At 40.8% G+C, this 18,553-nt stretch overlaps 1 protein-coding gene across 1 annotated transcript in view; it reads right to left on the bottom strand.

The window, feature by feature from the left end:
• Positions 1-18,553, bottom strand: part of LOC139721224 (uncharacterized) — a 155,688-nt gene that overhangs the window by 70,643 nt on the left and 66,492 nt on the right. Inside the window, exons 2-5 of the mRNA XM_071632548.1 lie at positions 17,172-17,376; positions 14,629-14,804; positions 12,976-13,101; positions 9,704-11,534 (exon numbers count right to left, since the gene is read on the bottom strand). Coding sequence (XP_071488649.1) covers positions 9,704-11,534; positions 12,976-13,101; positions 14,629-14,804; positions 17,172-17,376 — 2,338 coding nt within the window. The remainder of the gene's footprint in view (positions 1-9,703; positions 11,535-12,975; positions 13,102-14,628; positions 14,805-17,171; positions 17,377-18,553) is intronic.

Here is an 18,553-nt window from a genome sequence, read left to right as displayed (position 1 = left end):
TATTAAAAGAATATATGCAATCAAACTATGTATGGAATATATATCGGGCAGAGAGTATGTCTTTCTCCCATTTTTCTGCAGAACTGGGTCTATCAGTCTGTCATCATGGGAAGAGATCATCTACGGCAATACGCACTGCCAATTTGACTGTGCAAACAAGGAGGCTGAGATGTAATGACATGTAAAATCTCCAGAGTAAAGTCTGAACCCTCTGTGGTTCTCATACTGAATGAAGTATCATTCATGTCAGATCACCCACGCTTATGACTTCATCAAGACACATCTCTCAGATCGCTTCGTTTCTTTTTAAGTTTCTCTCAGCACAATCATCTGTGATGGGCCGATTGTTTTTTAGAACTACAAAAAGCATCATTTTCACTGATCACCAGGACACTTCATGGATGTTTTCCTGTCCCAATAAATGTCCCAACAGTTGGTATATCAGCAACATCCTGGGAGCTTAATCGGTTGCATCAGTTTGACGTAATAACTGCAGTGAACACAGCTAAAGTTTTCATCACTGGATGTAGAGAGATTGACACACAGCTAGAGTGGCAGATATTTGATAAAGAAATATGACAGACACAGACCAGGGAGATGAACTGCCTCCCTGCTCAGACATAGACCTTGGAGTGAACTACTGCCTAGCTGGGGGGACATATACACACACAAAAAAAAAGAAGAGATAAAATATGTATTGAGGAAGAGGGAGGAGATGGAGAAACAGAGAGATAATGATAGATTTATGGGAAGACTGGGAACAGATAGGCAGAGAAATACAGACAGAACAACAGACACACAAACACAACAGACAGAAGGGACAGATAAACAGCATGATATTTGGATTCATAGATATAGAGAAAGAGATAAAGGAGATATAAAAGAAATAGCAGATGAACCAACCAAGAGTATGACTATGAGTGCTTTCATGTGTGTGTGTCTGTGAGTGTGTGTGTGTGTGCCTGTGTGTGAGGCAGACTGATAGACAGACAGAAACAGACAGACAGACAGACAGAGATGGAGAGAAAGAGATAGAAAGAATTAATGATAGGAAGAGATAGACTGAAAAAAAGATAAATATACATGCAAACACTTATGTACAGACCCCTGATCTGGATATGACATTTTCTCTTGTCATCTCCATAGCAACAATCTTACACAAAGAGGTAGAAAGATGGTGAGACAGGCAGAGACGGACAGCTGCAAGAGACTTGCTGAGAAGAAAATACAAAAAACAGAGAGAGAGAGAGAGAGAAAGAGAAACAGACAGAGACAAGGAGGGTATGGAGAGACTTCCTTATTTAATGATTCTAAATGTCACAAGAAAACAACAGTATTAGTAATCAATAAGTACCTGGTAGTATCCTTGTAACTAGACTCAAGCAGAAGCAATTATTCATCAGCATCCTGCTTCAAAATTACAGTTGTTGCCATGAAATTAATTCTGATGGCAAAAATCATGTATTTTCAAACGGGGAGGTACCAACAATATCTGTTGTCACGGCAAAGCCTCTCCTCTTTGTACATGCCAATCATATATTAATCCTACCTTCAATACTAACAGTCATTCAAACGAGGGTGAAAGGTTTAGGAAGCTGGGGATATGCCAACGAATGACAGAATTTTTTTTTTTTTTTTTTTTTTTTTGGGGGGGGGGGGGTTCTTGGGGCCCCATCCAACCTTCTGGAACAACCTCTTACTGATTGTAAACTTTGTTTCTTGACCTGGCTCTGATTGAATGGGAACTCGGTGACCCACATTACAGGAGTTGAAACAAGAGCACGGAGCGAGAGAGGTATTTTGTTGGATCATTGCCTGAGACATGAATCCATCACCAGGTGTTCTTGGCATTTGGCGGAGTCCCACACCACCCACCGGTTGGTTGGGTCGGTCACATGTCTCTAGCTGGCAAACACGACAGTGACAAGACCTTCGAATAAATACACACACACACACACACACACACACTAGATAACATCTGATTTGCTTCTTCAGAATTCCACACATTCAGATACCCCATTCATACTGTTCCGTGTTATTCCAGCCAGGACCTATTAAAAGTGAATCAGCAGAGGGCTTGGCTACTATCACCAGTGATGCCATGGGTACAAGTGTTGTCTGAGTGTAGGTTGGGTGTGGTCCATGTATTGACCTTGATGCTAACCAATATTGAATGCAGCCAAGCTCGGTCCTGTGGTCATCCTCATCACTGTTTAAACTTCAGTGTCCATGAGAGTGTGTAGAATGCCATACCCATCCATTTTTTCTTGGTAGACACCTATTGCAGATGTCAAATTAGCCTCAAATTGAATTGAAGATCAATTTCTCCAGCAAGTGTCATGCCAAGTATACATGAAATTCATTCACAATCATGGATTTGACTACAACCACTACAAACCTAAATGCTGCTCCAGATTATTACAACTGTTGATCCTTGAGTACAGCAACATGTCATTTACGATTCGCTGTTCTCTTCCAAGTTTTGAAGACCTGCATCATGGCTGTGGTCAGTCATCATCTATGATTGCTTTGTGAATCCGTGACAATGAGCCCCATGACAAAGATGTCCATGTACTTTCATATGTGACCATGCACCTCAAAACGAACATAAAGTCGCACACACTGATTTTGCGTGAGGACTGAAAATAAGTGAAATGGGTAAACCTAGCCGAACTTGACTTTTTCATGTTTTCTGAAAGAGCGGGTCTTCTTTTACATTATGCTAAAATTTGGCATCATAAAACAGGCAGGAAAGTGTGTTTTTTTAGCAGTTTATCTCGAACATTTTTGGGAGAATAGTGTGATTAGGTGTGTCTTTAGAATCCATTTTTCATTTCTGAAAAACCTTGTCCACACTCTTCACTTTCAACTCTAATAACTTTTGAAAAGATAGTGCTACTGCTTTGAAAGTTGACATTAATTATGGACAGAATGTGTTAATGAGGCATGCTTAATTTCAGTATAATCTGATAATCCCTTCATTGTTGTTACTCTAGTGGTTTACTTCCTGTTTTTTTGTCCCATTCATCGCACAGCCAGCACGGTTTGGTAAAGATTAAGCGCTTGAATAGACACTGTACTTCAGAGCCTCTTTTCTCAGTTCACACTTTTCCTGAGTTTGTGCTTTCTTTCCAATATTTAGATAGGTTAGGAGAGTCCATTTGATTTGAGTTATACATCATTTTAAAGCTTAACGTTTGTTCTTTTAGAATATGGTCTTAACTAAAAATTCATGACTTGCAACTTTTTGTTTGTTTTGAGGTGCAGGGTCACATATTATCTAGCATGCCAAACCTGATCATGATCACTCATCCAACATGATTAGATATCACTGGCCTGACTCCAGCCAGAGTACCGTACTACCAGTATGAGCCCAGCCAATGCAAGAGAGGCAGTGTGAATGGGGCAAGAGAGGCAATATGAACGGGGCACGCGATGACTCAGCATTCCTAAGACATTCGTAAAGTTCATGAGCTTGAGCATACATCCATGGAAATATGTTGGCATCACAAGGGGTAGAGGGGATATATCTATTGGCATCTAGACACCCAGAAAATCTGCAAGTATCAAAAACTAGAGTTTGATTAAAATACTGCCAGTGAAACAGAATCTTTCTGGCATTTTCCCTGTTCTTGATATGGGCTTTGCACTAATTCTCCTCCCAAGGGAGGAAAAATGACATCTGCATATTATGTGCGAGATTTGGGCGGCTTGAACAACCTTCAAGCAAGCTTATGTAACATATGTTTCATCATATTCCTTTTAATTGCATGCTACAGTGTATATCGCAATTCCCCCCCCCCCCCCCCCAATCCCTGAAGACTAGCAGTACTTCACTCCAGTAATGTGCTTGGGAAAAATGACAGTTATTCAACAAATTTCTGTAACTTTCACACACGTTAGACAACAAAGATCACATAGTCAAATGAGTATACCAAATTGCCTCTACTACCGTTACACAGAAAAAAAAACCTCCACTGTCAGTGCACTTTTTATGAACAATGACGATTGTGATTTGAAAGATTTTTCCCATGGCAATGAAAACTCTATGTGCACCAAAGTGCTGATCTGAATTTGAAGACTCAACATGGCACTAAGCTGAAGTCGGTGGATAAGCCCACCTGTCTTCCTCAACTGATTGGCTTCAAATTGACTTGCCTCAACTGCAAACCACTTAGTTTCAAGACTTTTGATAGTTTTTAATATAGTTGCCACACTTTCTTATGTTTTTACCAAAGCAAAATTGTCTTCATGTTCTCAATACTGTGCAACAATTCTTGCTGCAATGGTTTGCAGAAAGCAAATTTACCTTGTTTCCCATAATCAAATCCTTCACTGAAGTATCTCTAGAACTAGTTGTACATTATTTTATTTAGTTATTTTTGGCATATTTGTGCAGCTATGAAAGGTAAAAAGTACAAAAGGACTTACTGAAAAACTCTTCTGATGCTAAAGGGACAGTTAAAAAATCTACATTTCTTCTGATGTTACCCAGTGGAAATCCTGTAAAAATTTTGGTCACAGATCTGAATTTATTTTGCGAATATGACCAGCCCTGCATGCTATATTGAGCACCTGCTGACAGTTTGATGACAAGCAACAAATATCAATATATCTTTCAGCTGCACGCTATCAATTTCTCCCTTCCACTGATCTTGTCTCTCAATTCTGGTCAATATTCTTTTCCAGTCAGAACACTATATTCCCACAAGGAGCATATGGAATTGTCGTAATGAATATCTCAAGAAACAAAGGGTGATGGATTTGAATGGGTCTGGACTCACGTTTGAAAGACTGACAACCTCCTGGTTGCCATACTTGCGAAGCGATGAGCGAGTATCTCATTTCAACATGATAGCGTCAAGAATTCTGATCGCTAATGACTGCTGGAGTATACTGGAGTCATTATATCTCCTTTTGGAGTTTCCATGGTTACACTTGGGAGTCATGCATGCAACTGAGTAAGTAACCATAAACAAATGTTTATGAACAAACTTTTTTTTCTTTTTGGCTATTTGAAGCAGATCTCAAGTACATGACTTGTTTGATAGTGCTAAATGTGCATTTGGCATTTGCACAGTGCATGCTGGTAAACTAGAAATTTTCGTGCGTGAAACTTTCACAAATTTTACAAGGAGCTAGGATTGGGGAAAGTTTCATGCTGTAAAAAGGCCTTTGCCTTCAATTCGTGACAGTTTCATACTGCAAATGTTTCTGGTTTTATGGTAACAATGTTTATTACACCTGGGCCCCATTTCATAAAAGATGTTAGGATGGCAACTCTTGCTGGAATGGCAACTTCCAATAGTAACAGCCAATCAGGAAGCTGGATTTGTATCATTACCATGGCAATTGCCATTCCAGCAAGAGTTGCTATCATATCAACTTTTTATGAAATGGGGCCCTGATTTCTGTGGCAACCAAAAAATCTGTGGGAAATGATGCCTGAATGATATTACGTTACTGATACCAGTATGTGCCTTATTTTTCTGTCACCAGCTTTTTTTTAAAAGAGCACAATGTAGCTTTGTTGTGATAGGGAAATTATTTTTCATATAATAATCTCACTTCCTATGAACAAAGTAGAAATGCAAATGAAAATATACTGTTTATTTTTCCTTCCAATGACAAGAAGACTAGACATACTGTTGCAGTGACACTCAATCGTCATTTGGTGCTCAGACAACATACTAGTAGCTTAAGTAAACTCCAAGTCTGTCTCTCAGGAAGTGAGCGTTATTCTAGCAAGACTACCAGCGACGAAGAATCATTCAATTCTAGCACTCTGTTAAATGAAGGTCAAACTATAATGTTAATCACATGTTTGTCTTTTTCCGTCATGGATTCATTTCAGGCTGCAAACCAAAGCTACATTCGTCTAAATGCATTTTTTACATTAGGAAGATCTGCCACCTGAATAGTTTGTATTTGTTTTTGTTTTGTTTTGTCTTTTGCTGCGCTGCTCCGGCATCTAGTACTTTCCAATAGCTTCACAAGGTTAAGGTAACGATTAAAAGGGGTTTGAATAAAACCAGTCTCCTGTCACAGAAAAACTGTCACATCTGAAAGTGAGTGACCACCATGTCTCATGAGATTACAAGATATTGTAACTTTAGCCCGAGAAAACATACCGGTAATATAAACACTAACAAGCCGACCACCTACCTGCCTTTATTTCCTACACAGTTCATTACTCCTTATTTGAGCGAGGCAGGCCACAGATTTACAGGTAGAAGGTGTGGGAAACCCATTTCTGGATTTTGGATGGCCATGATTTGACACAAAGAAAATTGGCACATTCCTATCAAGATCTCACAAAAATATACAAGTAGTTGTTGACTCGCAAGAAAACAGAGAAAATACTTTGCACCAGTATGACAGAGTCATTGGAGCCAAAAAAAAAAAAAAAGGCAGAAAAAAAAAGTTGACATTCCCAATGTCAAATAATGCTTGGAGGCTACAACTTGCCACCTTTCCACAAAAAATTGAAAATAAAGACGTAAACACCCAAATGGCCAATTACAGATAATAAGATTCCTGGGCAGAAGTGACATGGAATATTTGTGTTTCAAGACTAAACCAAACTGCCCTCTACAGAAAAAGAAAAGAAAATGAAATCACAGGGACTGAGACAACTTTAAGGTCATCACAGTATGTGTATCACCACTCTTATTGGAAGGCATCTATTTCTTGAGTGAGCTCGAACACAAATCAACAGTTGCCATTTCTTGAGAGTGAGAGCAACTGTATCCACGGTGTGAGATATTACACACCTGCAAATCACAAGTACCACAAATTTCAGCAAAGTGAATACATCACATTTTATAGTAAAATTCTTTCTGACAGGCTTGAACTTGCTTTAAAAGCTTTACTTAATTGCAAATTTAAACACTATTTATCTAAATGTCTATCCTGCTGTGTGTGAAATAACATAATTATTAAGAAATGAGATATTGCATTTTTCTCTTTTCCACTACAGTCCTATGACGTACCAAAATTTATAAGACTGTTTGTAAACTAATCAATCCATTTGGGACTTTGTGTAACAATAATATAATATATAAGCTCACTGGAACCTTTATGAATTCACAGACAGCAGAACTGACTTTAAAACAAGGGGTCAGCCCCACTAAATCTACTCAACCTATGGATTAGCCCATTGAATGTCAATACAGAATGCGCAAAGGGAACTTCCCCCGAGAGAAATACCTACAGAATTATAATTTTTTTTTCTCCAGCAGTTGCGCCTAATGCTGAATATTTTGTTCTGTAGAAACTGAATGAATTCTAGTTTTCTTAAGTAAACAAATTGATAAAAAGATAATAGACTGGTAAGTATACAAAATGCAAAAGACAAATGGTTATACCATACATCTGCTGGACTTTATGAAAAAAAAAGACTGCTCTTCAAAACAGCAGCTCCTAACGAAGTCTTATTGACTATGCTCATCATCCATGAATTATAGAATACCCATAGATGCTTCCAGGAGTGCAAACTATACGTCAACTTTTTTTATGGTGTGTGCATTCCACATTCCATTGAACTTCTTGCCTGTAAGTTCCAGAAATCTTCATAGATTTTTATGTCACATCCACAAGTTTCTGATATACAATGGGTTAAAAAAGATGATGGACAAATGGTGATAACCTATACCCTATGACAGCAAGACTACGACTTTGTGCCTGTCATTTCAGATACGATCTTGGGAACATGCAACACTCCTCCTGACCTTCCAAAAAACTGCAGGTGAGCTTGTCTTGGCGAAATGATACAAAAGTAAGAAAAGAAAGCCAGTGTTGGGGGGGGGGGGGCGGGGGGAAGAGGGACTGAAATTGGTATAGGAAAAGTCTTTCATCAGCATGATTCTGCAAATACTGGTTTCCTGAACCATGCTAAACATTGATCCCAATCAATCACACAGCCCACTCAGAGATCAAATCTTTTGCAACACACAAGAAAGACGGGACCGCGAGACAGAAAGGAAATATCCCAGATCCAATCAAAACTTGACAGTTTGACTCTCGAAAAAAGCATCACGCACAACTCTACCACAGACTGGATCATGGATGAAATGACAAGAAATTCTGAAACTTGTGGCAATTCAGCACTGCAAATTGAGTTTAAGTGTTTGAATTATATCATTTCTCTTTATCCTTAAAGATTATTTTGGAAATGGTGTTAGTAATTTTTCCTCCCATCACTAACACATAAAGTTATCTTGCTTATCTTTATTTCAATCAGGGAAATGACAAACCCAATGTTGAAAGAGAAAGCAAGAGGGAGTGAGAGAGGGGAGTTTCAAACTTGAGAGTCCAAATTTGAAGTTACACATAAGAAATTGACTCAATTATATTCACAGAAAAAAAAAAGAGATAAGGATGTGAAATCTAGGATTCAGCTCAGATGAAAAATGAAGAGAAACTTGACTTAACACGTTGAGGATGGACTGATTTGGCTACAACACGCATTTCCCATAAACCCCTGCCCGAGTATACTCGGGACTCATCCTCAACAGGTTAAAAAATTATCTGCCATTCAATGCTATGAGTAGATATTTAGTGTTATGAAACCACCTCTTCTCTGGTATGAAGCACTCTGACAATGAGACACGCTTTGGACTCCCATTTGAGAGGGCAAGGGTTCAATATCCACTGTGTGCATGCAGCATTGGACAGAGTATCCAGTTGCCATCCAGACTAATGGGTGAAATTGTACTTCGCAGTGCAGGCATGGCCCCCCCCCCCCTCGACGTTTCACGTGATTATTCTGCAACGCACAATGCTCTCACCGCCACATTTTATGACTTTTTTCTTTCAAGTATCGTGCAACTTTTGAGACCAAATTTGTCGCTCCCGGGCATACCGTTTTGAAGCCACGCCCCTTTGAAAAAAATTCGTCAACCCAAAAATTGCTCAAAAACATGATTTTGTGTACAAATCCAATGTAAATTGTGTTTTTGCAATAAATTCACATAATAATAAATATTTTTACTTTAAATTTGCTGATAATGATTTATTTTAGCCTGATTATGCTTTAAAAATATTCTGCGACAAATTTTGACAAAAAAAACAAGAAAAACAAAAATGTAAAAAACAAAGAAATAAATAAGAAATTCAGTAAACAATAAACTACATAGGAAATAATTATGAATCTGAATTTTTGCTTCAATATCATTGTTGAGGATATTGAAAAGAATATATTCACCAAAAATTAGAAGTCTTGGAGCTTTATTTTTTGATTTATAGGCAAAAATTTATATTTACATAAATTAGCATAAATTAATTTATATAAAATACATAAATTAAGATTTGAAAAATCTAACTATACAGTCTTGTAGATTACATTAGCCTCTACCTTACTGCAAATTTTCGCGAGGATCGCGCGATCCAAGGCCGAGATCTGAAGGGGGGCCAAAAAGGCCCCCCGGTGGTTTCAAGTCCCTCAAAAAACCCGGTGGGATTAGGGTTAAAATATATGCCCACTCTGTGGATATCTATGACAGTTTGCTTGTTTATCTTCTATTGTTTGGATCTTACCATACACAGCCATTTACGATTGTTTACACATCAACTCCTAATTGTCTTTAATGATTCATTTGGTTTCATGGATATGTATTGCCCCTGTTTTTCTTTATATAAGATATGTGAGTTTCAAGTGGATTTTCTCTTATGAAAAACCAGTAGGAATTCAAAGGCAGCTCACCTCCAGCACAGGACATGGAGCACTCAGTCATGCCAGTCTCCATCCAGATGTAGGAAGCCAGCTGGTTGACAGGAGGATCAGGAACATTGGGGTTCCCGCCCAAAGTGGCCTGGTTTCCTTGATCCTCCTCCGGGATACTGGAACTGTAGTCATCGCTTGTGAAGGTCTCGGCATCCTCACCTCCAATAGGGACAAGTGGCCCCTGCACTCCAGCGCTGAATGGGCTGAAGTTGGTTTGCGGGTCCTGTGGTCCAAGGCCAGGGCCAGATGGTTGTTGGGATCCTGGATAGGGGTAGGAGACACCCGACTGTCCTCCGGTCTGCGGAAGGTTGGAAGGGGGCTGAGAAGGGTTGTCCGGGAGGTATCCCTGGTTTGGCCGCCATGGGTAGCGATTAGGAGTGCCCGGTCTTGGAGGTTGCTGGGGGACACTCTGCCCTTGAGATGGTAAGCTACTTCCGCCTTGACCCAGAACAACAGGTCTACCCTGATTCTGGGTGGGCACTCCCTGTCCATATGTTGGCGGCACACCTTGTCCTCTTGATGGTACTCCCTGACCTCCTCGAACTGGCAAGCCTTGGTTTGGCGGAGGTCTGTAGTTTGGGTTGTAAACGATTTCACCGGTTGGCGTTCCAGGTTGAGGGTGACTGAGACCTGGTCTCGGTGGCTGTCCTCTTGGATTAGAGCTGGTTCCTGTGCTGATGCCTGTTCTTGATTGATCACCTCCACTCTGTACGTAGTAAGTTCCAGTCGCCGAGCCTGGCAGATATCCACCACCCTGATATGAGTTGTAGTTTGGTCTGTATGGTCTTGAAGAATCAGGGACACCTCGATTATAACTTCCAGCAAACAACCCCGACTGAGCTGTGGTTCCAGAGTTCACAGGATTTCCTGTTTGACCAGAAGAGCCTGTGCGGCCACCAGGTAGGTTGGGATTGTATCCTGACGTCCTTGTTGGGTTGGGTCCCCTGGGCTGATTCGGTGATGATTGGGATGCTTGTTGAGCAGCACCTTGTACAGGTAGGACATTTTCCCTCCTTGGCACCTGGGTTTCTGGAGGGTTGTTCAAATTTGGAAAGTACCCATAGAATGGACGAGATTGAGTGTTCTCTGGGTCAGTCTGTCCTGTCTGAGGTTGGCCCTGAGAGCCAGTTTGAGTGGGACCACGGCCATACTGTGAACTAGAGACATAGCCAGATTGGGGTCTTCCGTCAGGTCCTGGTCGAGTCTGACCACCTGCCCCCTGAACTGGGCCATACCCACCTGTTTGTACACCTGAGCCCGTTCCAACACTGCCTTGACCTTGTGTTTCACCTGGTGACTGCTGCTGAGGTTGGGGCAGTCTTCGGTCAGCCAATGAGTCACCTGTCACGCTGCCAGAAGCAGATCCAGAGAGGGCACTGCTGGGCCCCACAGAGAATCCCCCAGGCCCATGTGGATATCTGCTGTCCCCAATGTCCGTTCCAAGCCCTTGCCTTCCTTGTCCCGAATCAGGTTTGGAGGATGTCTCGACTCTTGCGAACCCTCTAGGTTCCTCTTTTCCTCCCATCCCTTGTCCTGGCATGACACCCGTTGATATGCTCATCTTTTCCTTCTCATCAGTGGCAGCATCAGCAGATGGTGGGGCCTCCGTGCTCACAACTGGAGGTGTTGGGCGAGGTGTGGTCGGTGGGGTGGTGGTTTGGATGGTTGTCATTCTCGTCGTTGTAGGTACTGTGGTTGACATACTTGTGGTCGGTTTGGTCGTAGGCTGTGTTGTTGTGGGCTTTGTAGTTGTTGGCTCTGTAGTCGTTGGTCTCTTTGTAGTCGTGGGCGCTGTTGTCGTTTGTGCATCCTGTGAAAGAAGGCATGGTGCATAACACTCAAATGAACGTGATGGCAGCAGACTACAAATCTTCGTCACACAGACATAACATAATGGGCTGCAATCCCGTAAACTGACTACAAACCACATTTCTGGGTCATAATCTAGTAATCACATAAAGCTAAAAACTGTGAGATACTGCAGCTCCCCCCCCCCCCCCCCCCCCCCACACACACACACACACATATGCACAGTTGTGCCATAGGGGAAAAAGGTATATTACTTCTTCCATTAACAAAGAGATGGCCCATAATCATCAGACTCACAATTCAGACTATAGTTTATGCACAGTTATGAGCCATGATAAACAATGCACACATGACATTTGCTGAGTTGAGTAATGTTTGAGAGTCAAGCAGGTTAAGAGAAAGGCCAAGAGAGAAAATGAAACTATATCAGTTTTCCAGTGACATATCTGATACTGAGTAGAGTAATTCATTATTTGGTATGTGTCATTTGGATGTAAGAGCTAGGAAATTTGACCGGGGTTGCAAAAGAAGGGTGCATGGAGTCAGCCCCCTCCCCCCCCCCCCCCCCACGATAAAAACATATCAAGCCCCATGATATGTGTGACATCTACAATTTCACTGATTTGAAACTTGCTGCAGTGAAAGTTGGTTAGTAAGGTTAGCTAGACATAACACAGTTGAAAAATTTGCGCTATGAAGTAAATTGAACCATGACCTTGTCAATGTTCAATGGCATACATCTCCTCTGTGAGAGATCTGCACTTGTGAACAGACCCTTGGACAGCTGGGCCCCGTATTCATTCACAATATGTTTTGTACATTTACATATTTCATTCATTCTCTGAATCCCGAGGAGTCGATTAACCCACGATCTACTGGAATCTGCTGTGTCCTGTGCAGAGTCTATGTGAATTTCAGAACTACAGTTGAACTTCTCTTATCCGGCCTCCCTTTATCCGGATCTCTCTATTATACGGACGCAATCTCGCCGTGATTTTTAATTTTTTTTTTTTTTTTAATAATTACGGTAGGGAAGGGGGATTCCCAACTCCTTGAGAACTCCTACACAAACACACATGAATTACATATTACTTCCAACATGATTAACATACATTACATCAAATTTCCTTCCAAATTGCTTACCTTCAGACATTTTAACATCCCCAAACATCCCTAAATGTAACAATGAAAAGGTTGCAGTATACACATTACTTCATCTGGTACTACAATGGGCTACATCAGTACATGTGTATGTATATGTACATGTATAAAGTATTGAGTCTCCCGTATCCGGCCAAATCCCTTATCCGGATGAGCCCCGGTCCCGACTTGTCCGGATACGAGAGGTTCAACTGTATGTAGGGAGTGGGTTAAGAAGGATACTGGGATTAACAGGAGCACATGAGTGTCATGGGTCACATAGAGACAGGAGCACTGCTCACCTGCTGTGAAGTCTGCTGCCCCCTATCCTCCTCTGGGGCCACAGGGGGAGTTTCCTGCTTCGTACTCCTTGGGTTGGGGATGACGTACTCATACGTGATCCCTGGGTTTCTCTGCTGATATATGATCTGAAAAAGCATGAATAGAATGAAATACTCATAGCTGATATGTGTGAGTGAGTAGCAATTTTTGGAGATATGTTTCTTTGTATCCATTTACAAAAGGAATACCCTGCCAAAAGAATTATACTGTATCTACCTGCATATACAGCACACTCAGGTTTGCATATGGTTAGCTAGACATAACACAGGCAAATTTTAATTCATAGTGTGGCTGACACAAACTAAATATGTCATGCTTAATACTTCACAAGAAATTTGCCACCTGGTACATATCTTGCCTAAACATAAGCCAACTAAATACCCTGCACTGTCTGTCTAGATATTCCACAAATATAATTAACCCCTGACAGAACATAATTTTCAAACACAGTGATTCCTAAATGTATCTGGTGCCAAGTGTTGTCACAAATCATTTCTAAATCTATGTTAGTTTTTGTTCCTTCTGAAGGAAATTGCAGCATGAGAGATATGAAAATATCACAGGGGGAAAACAGAATCACAACTTGACGGAAATCGTTCGGTGAGCTTTCCTCTAACTTACGGGAATTTCACTCAACAGCCTCACTTTTTTTTTTTTCACTCTACGGGTATTAACAAGTTATTTCTGTCCCACAGCTCAGGTGTGCTAGTAACGAGGTGGTGACAAGTGCTAAGGTAATCACAGAGCATGGCAAGCAGTGATCCTGAACTTGCTGCATGCACTGAAATGCCACAGAAAAATCTCGCCATGGGAACAGGAAGCAGAATCCCGTTAAGTGACCATTCAAGGTTCTTTGGAAAACTTGTCAGGTCTTGTGAAATACAACAACAAATTAAATTTCCTCATCCTTCTTTCAAGGTATATTCTCTTCAAAAGCTAAATCATTCCCACAAGGAAGCTTACTTCATATAAATGTGCTAAAAGATAGAACCACAGTGAGAAGATATCTGAGTAAAGTAAACAAACATTCCAAAAAGTGGTAAAACCATTTGAAAGTAATTTGATGTCAGTATTGCATCACAAGTCTCCCATTGGTTTGTAACCAACCAATAAATAAGTGGAGAATTTCACTACTTTGACTTTCCATCTAAATACCATACCATAACTACCATATCATTACAACCTTATAAAGATTTGATAAGGATATGCTCCCCCCCCCCCCCCTTAACAGAATCCATATAAGCAAGTTGATGAAGTGAAGTACAAGCCAATGGGAGACTTGTCGGGCAGTGAGGTTACTTCAGATCATCTAATCTGCATAATGTCTATGTGAATGTGACTGATATCACTAGTCCTTTGAAAAAAAAAGTGAAACATTATTTTTAGAGAGTATGTTGTTTGGTACACTGCAAGTTTCTCGGTGGCTGTAAGTTAACAAGAATGCATCGAGATGAGTACAGTCTTGAAGGTACATTTTGGAAGAAATAAGAACAGGAGGAAGGAGGAAGAGGAGGAGGAGGAGGAGGAGGAGGAGGCTGATGATGATGAGGAGGAGGAGGCTGAGGAGGAGGAGGAGAAAGACGTACAGAGATGAAGAAGATGGCATCTTTTACCATGGCATCCAAATCCACCGCTGTGGGGCCCATAATCAGGATCTGCTCCCCCAAATTGTTCTGGCTTCTGGCCGATCTCTTGTAGAGGACGTTGGTTCCACCAGCTGAGTAGTTTCCTGGATAGTCTATCCTCCAGTTGCAGTTGAAGACTGTGTCTCCAGCAGATGTCTGAAGAGCTGGTTATGGAGATACAGAGAGAGATTGAATATGGTATCATTGCCATGGAAACTGCCCCCAAACCATTTCCATTAACTGTACAATAATGTGACACCTGCAAATGAGTTAAAGATTTCTAGAAAGTGTTAAGTGCAATTTATCAGTAATTGACAGGCTATGACAAACTTACAAAACTACTTCAAAGAAATTTTCTGTGTTCTGTAGTCATTGCAAATATGGAATCACTATTTATCATTTGAGTTTTCATTGGATTTGTATATCTACATCTCCTGAGCTGCAATCACCAAAAATGCATCAATACAACATTTCAAAGAGTTGATGCATTTGCACAGATTCCACAGCTGTCATGAACATTTCAGTTGAGGCCTGGTCATTTGGTTTCTTAGACTAAACTACAAGTGTACATTGCCAAGACTGCACATCATATGTCAGTAACAGTTGTCATGTTTAAGATGTAAACTAACAGTGACATGACCAGTATCATTGGGTAATATCAATTGCATTGTCAGTCTAGTCAGGACGACTCTATGACTACCAAAAAAAAAAAAGAAAAAAAAGAGGAAGAATCTGCAATTTTGCACTTGATCTATCCTTTTCTGTTTTACTCTTCAATCCCCGAGGGTGAAGAGATATTGACATTGAAGAGTTTCTGTCCGTATCAAATCACTCAACAAGAGCCAGCAGGTAACCAAAAGGGGGTCACAACAGCCAGCGAGGGGTGGAGCTCTGGCACCCTAACCCCATCTTGTTACCCCCGCCCTAAGGGGATTGGGGTCTCAGCTCAGGAGTAAATCAGAAAATGATGGACAGTCATTTAAAGACTTTCTGACCTCTCCCAATGTCTTGTTCACATGTACAAGACAGCATACCTTTGTGGAAATACATGCAGTGCATGCTATAAGATTATTCTTGATGCTCAGTTCCCTTCTTCTCCTACAGTATCTAGTTTTGCTGATGAGAACAAAATTACACCCACCCCCCCCCCCCAAAAAAAAAAAGGAACTGGCAGAAAAAGTGAATAAATAATGCCTCCAGCATCCTCCAGGGTAGAAGCACAGAAAGTTATTTTATAGACTACTCAAATTCTTTCTAGTTTTGGTCACTACTCAAACAGGAAATAGGTCAGTCCCTGGACACATCCCATTCCAGAGCAGGGCCTATAGAGTCAAGCCCCCAATGTATAAGAGACGAGCTAAGTGATAGTCATACTCTGATAGTGACTTCCGCAATGACAGGTGATCAAATTTTGAGATATCTGCTCGTTACCATGGAGAGCTGCCAACAGGTCCCAAATTGCACAAATTGAATGAGAAAGTCTCAGTGATTAGCTTCAGTTTGAAATGACGACGCAGCTTTTAGCCTGGTATGACAGAACCCTATCTTTATGAAGTCCTTGAGACAATGAGACAAAATGACATCACTGTCGAATGTAACTTGTGATCACTTCTCTGGATATTACATTTAAAATAATTCTAAAGGAAAAGTGCACTGAGGCAGTCACTTCCTGTGAGCTAACAATGCTGAGATTTATCCCCTCCCCCCCCCCAAAAAAAGAAAACAATCTTTAGACGAAAGTAGAGAAATGGAGACAACAGCTGACTTAAAAATGGAGCAAAAGTGGTCAAACAATGACCAGTTGCATTTCATTTCATCTTCAACAGGCCTTAGTCCGAGTATATTTGTGAACAGTGCATCATTGGCTGGATAAGCAAGCTATTTATACAATTTATACTCCTGAACATGTCAAATATGCAGAGCTGTACTATAATGGACAACTTGAAACAGATGTCACACTCATTTAGATCATGACACAATGTGAGATGATTCAAATACTTCTGAGTTTATTTTATCATCAACCGCACTTTTTCTTGATAAGAGAGCTTCCTAAATAACACTCGTTATATAAATGTAGGAAATGATTTTCATACTAGACATCCAAGACATAACAAGTTGAAAAACCAGAACTGAAGGAAGTTGAAATTTGGTCACATTCTTCTACAGGGAAAATGAGTCCAACAGAAGTTTTGTCATTGTCAAGAGACCAAGACAGGTTATTTTCAACAGTGGACAAGACACTACGTAAATGATCAAATGACATTCAAACAGATGTGATTCTCCACACTCCTTTTTGTTGCTTTCACATTGCTCAGCTTTTCACTTATTAGAAGCTGTAACATGACCACTTTTGTTGTTTAAAGCAGTGTTCCATCGTGACTAATTCTGGAAATAACACAGACCTCGGACAGAAAAATAAATTGGTAAAAAAAAAATTACAATGGAAACAACACACCGACACTGGTCTCCCCTGCAAAGGTCCAGTTCTACTCCAATCATCGACAGGAAATGAATGGGCGATAATTACTCACCCAGGTAGTTTCTGGACTTGGTCGTCTCCGTGATGTTGACGTACATGGCACCGGCCGGGATGGTCACCATGGTGTGGTAGCCGATGGTGCGGAAGTCGTTGGTGATGGCCCCGGAGAAGATCTGGCAGTCAGTGTTGGATCCGCCGCACATTCCACACTTGTCCACCACCAATCCTGAGCCAAGGACGCCATCACATCCGACGGTCTGTGCATGGAGAGCGAGAAGAATTCGGGCAGAATTGAGTTGTGTTTTCATTTACTTGAGAGTTCTATTTGCATACAGTATTGTATACAGCATACTTGTATGCTGTATTTACTGGTGTATAAGCTAAAGCCCTAAATTGTGGCCAATAACTAGAAATAAAAAGATATATGGAGGTTATTATGACATCTGCTATTATATTGGACTTTGAGAGATAGTTCAGTGTAGATTATGATGGCCTTGAGCGAATGTGTCATACAGTGATTAGGAGATTGGCAGGAACTCAAAAGAAACTACGGTAGCTACTTGACTGTAAGCTTCTAAAACTTAGAGATATCATTTGATATACAAACTAACATATATGTTCCAGAATAGCTTTTATACTTCTGGTACCAAAATATATCATAAAGAAGACCTTCTGTAAACACAAACTTTTATCTTTTTTACCTGGAACTTTTCACACCATTTGTGAATCCTACTACTGAGGTAACCTATTTGATACCAGCTATTAAAAAAAAGAACAGACAAAAAAACAAACTTTCATCGAAGCCCATCTTTGATTCTGAGAGCAAGTGTCATTCAGGTTCTGGTCCCCAAAGGATTAAGGAAGACCAAAATCTACCATCCCATAATACTTGCTACTATAGTAAATCCTTGCAATAATTTTTCCAAGACCAGTGTCCCAAAGATCAGTTTCCACTTTTGGTGGTGTAACTATAGATACAAATATCCCATGGAAGCTGTTCCAAGCTCATGTCACCGCCCTAAAAAGATCTACATGGATTAAGGGGGTGGCATTCCCTATTCTACACAGCTCATTCTTGATTTCTTGTTTTGCCCTCATCTTCTTTGGTAGGATGACAGGGTTCTCGCCAGGAATTTCTTCACGCTTGTCGGCATTTTAATGCGCGCTGTTCTGGGGGTGGGTACGGGAGGGGGGTACCCCCTCCCGCGCGAAGCGCGGAAGCCTTCGCTAATGCTCAATACAACACAGATGAATCGCCGCTAAAATGCCACTAAATGCGACATTTTCACGGAGATGTAATGAACGTTGTGAGGGGCATATTCTCACAGACACAATGCAGAAACTCCATACCTTTTGTTAGCGGCAGTTCCTAAATAATAAATGAAAGAGAAGTAGGTGCCGATGGTGGAGGTTCCGATTTCTTTTAGGCCTTTC

The sequence above is a fragment of the Diadema antillarum genome, unplaced genomic scaffold (genome assembly GCF_040938485.1).
Source record: "Diadema antillarum isolate AM-2024a unplaced genomic scaffold, OU_Dant_1.0 scf00000140, whole genome shotgun sequence".
NCBI classification, from domain to species: domain Eukaryota; kingdom Metazoa; phylum Echinodermata; class Echinoidea; order Diadematoida; family Diadematidae; genus Diadema; species Diadema antillarum.
Note: the sequence above shows the minus strand (reverse complement) of the source record. Positions and strands in the feature narration are given on the sequence as shown.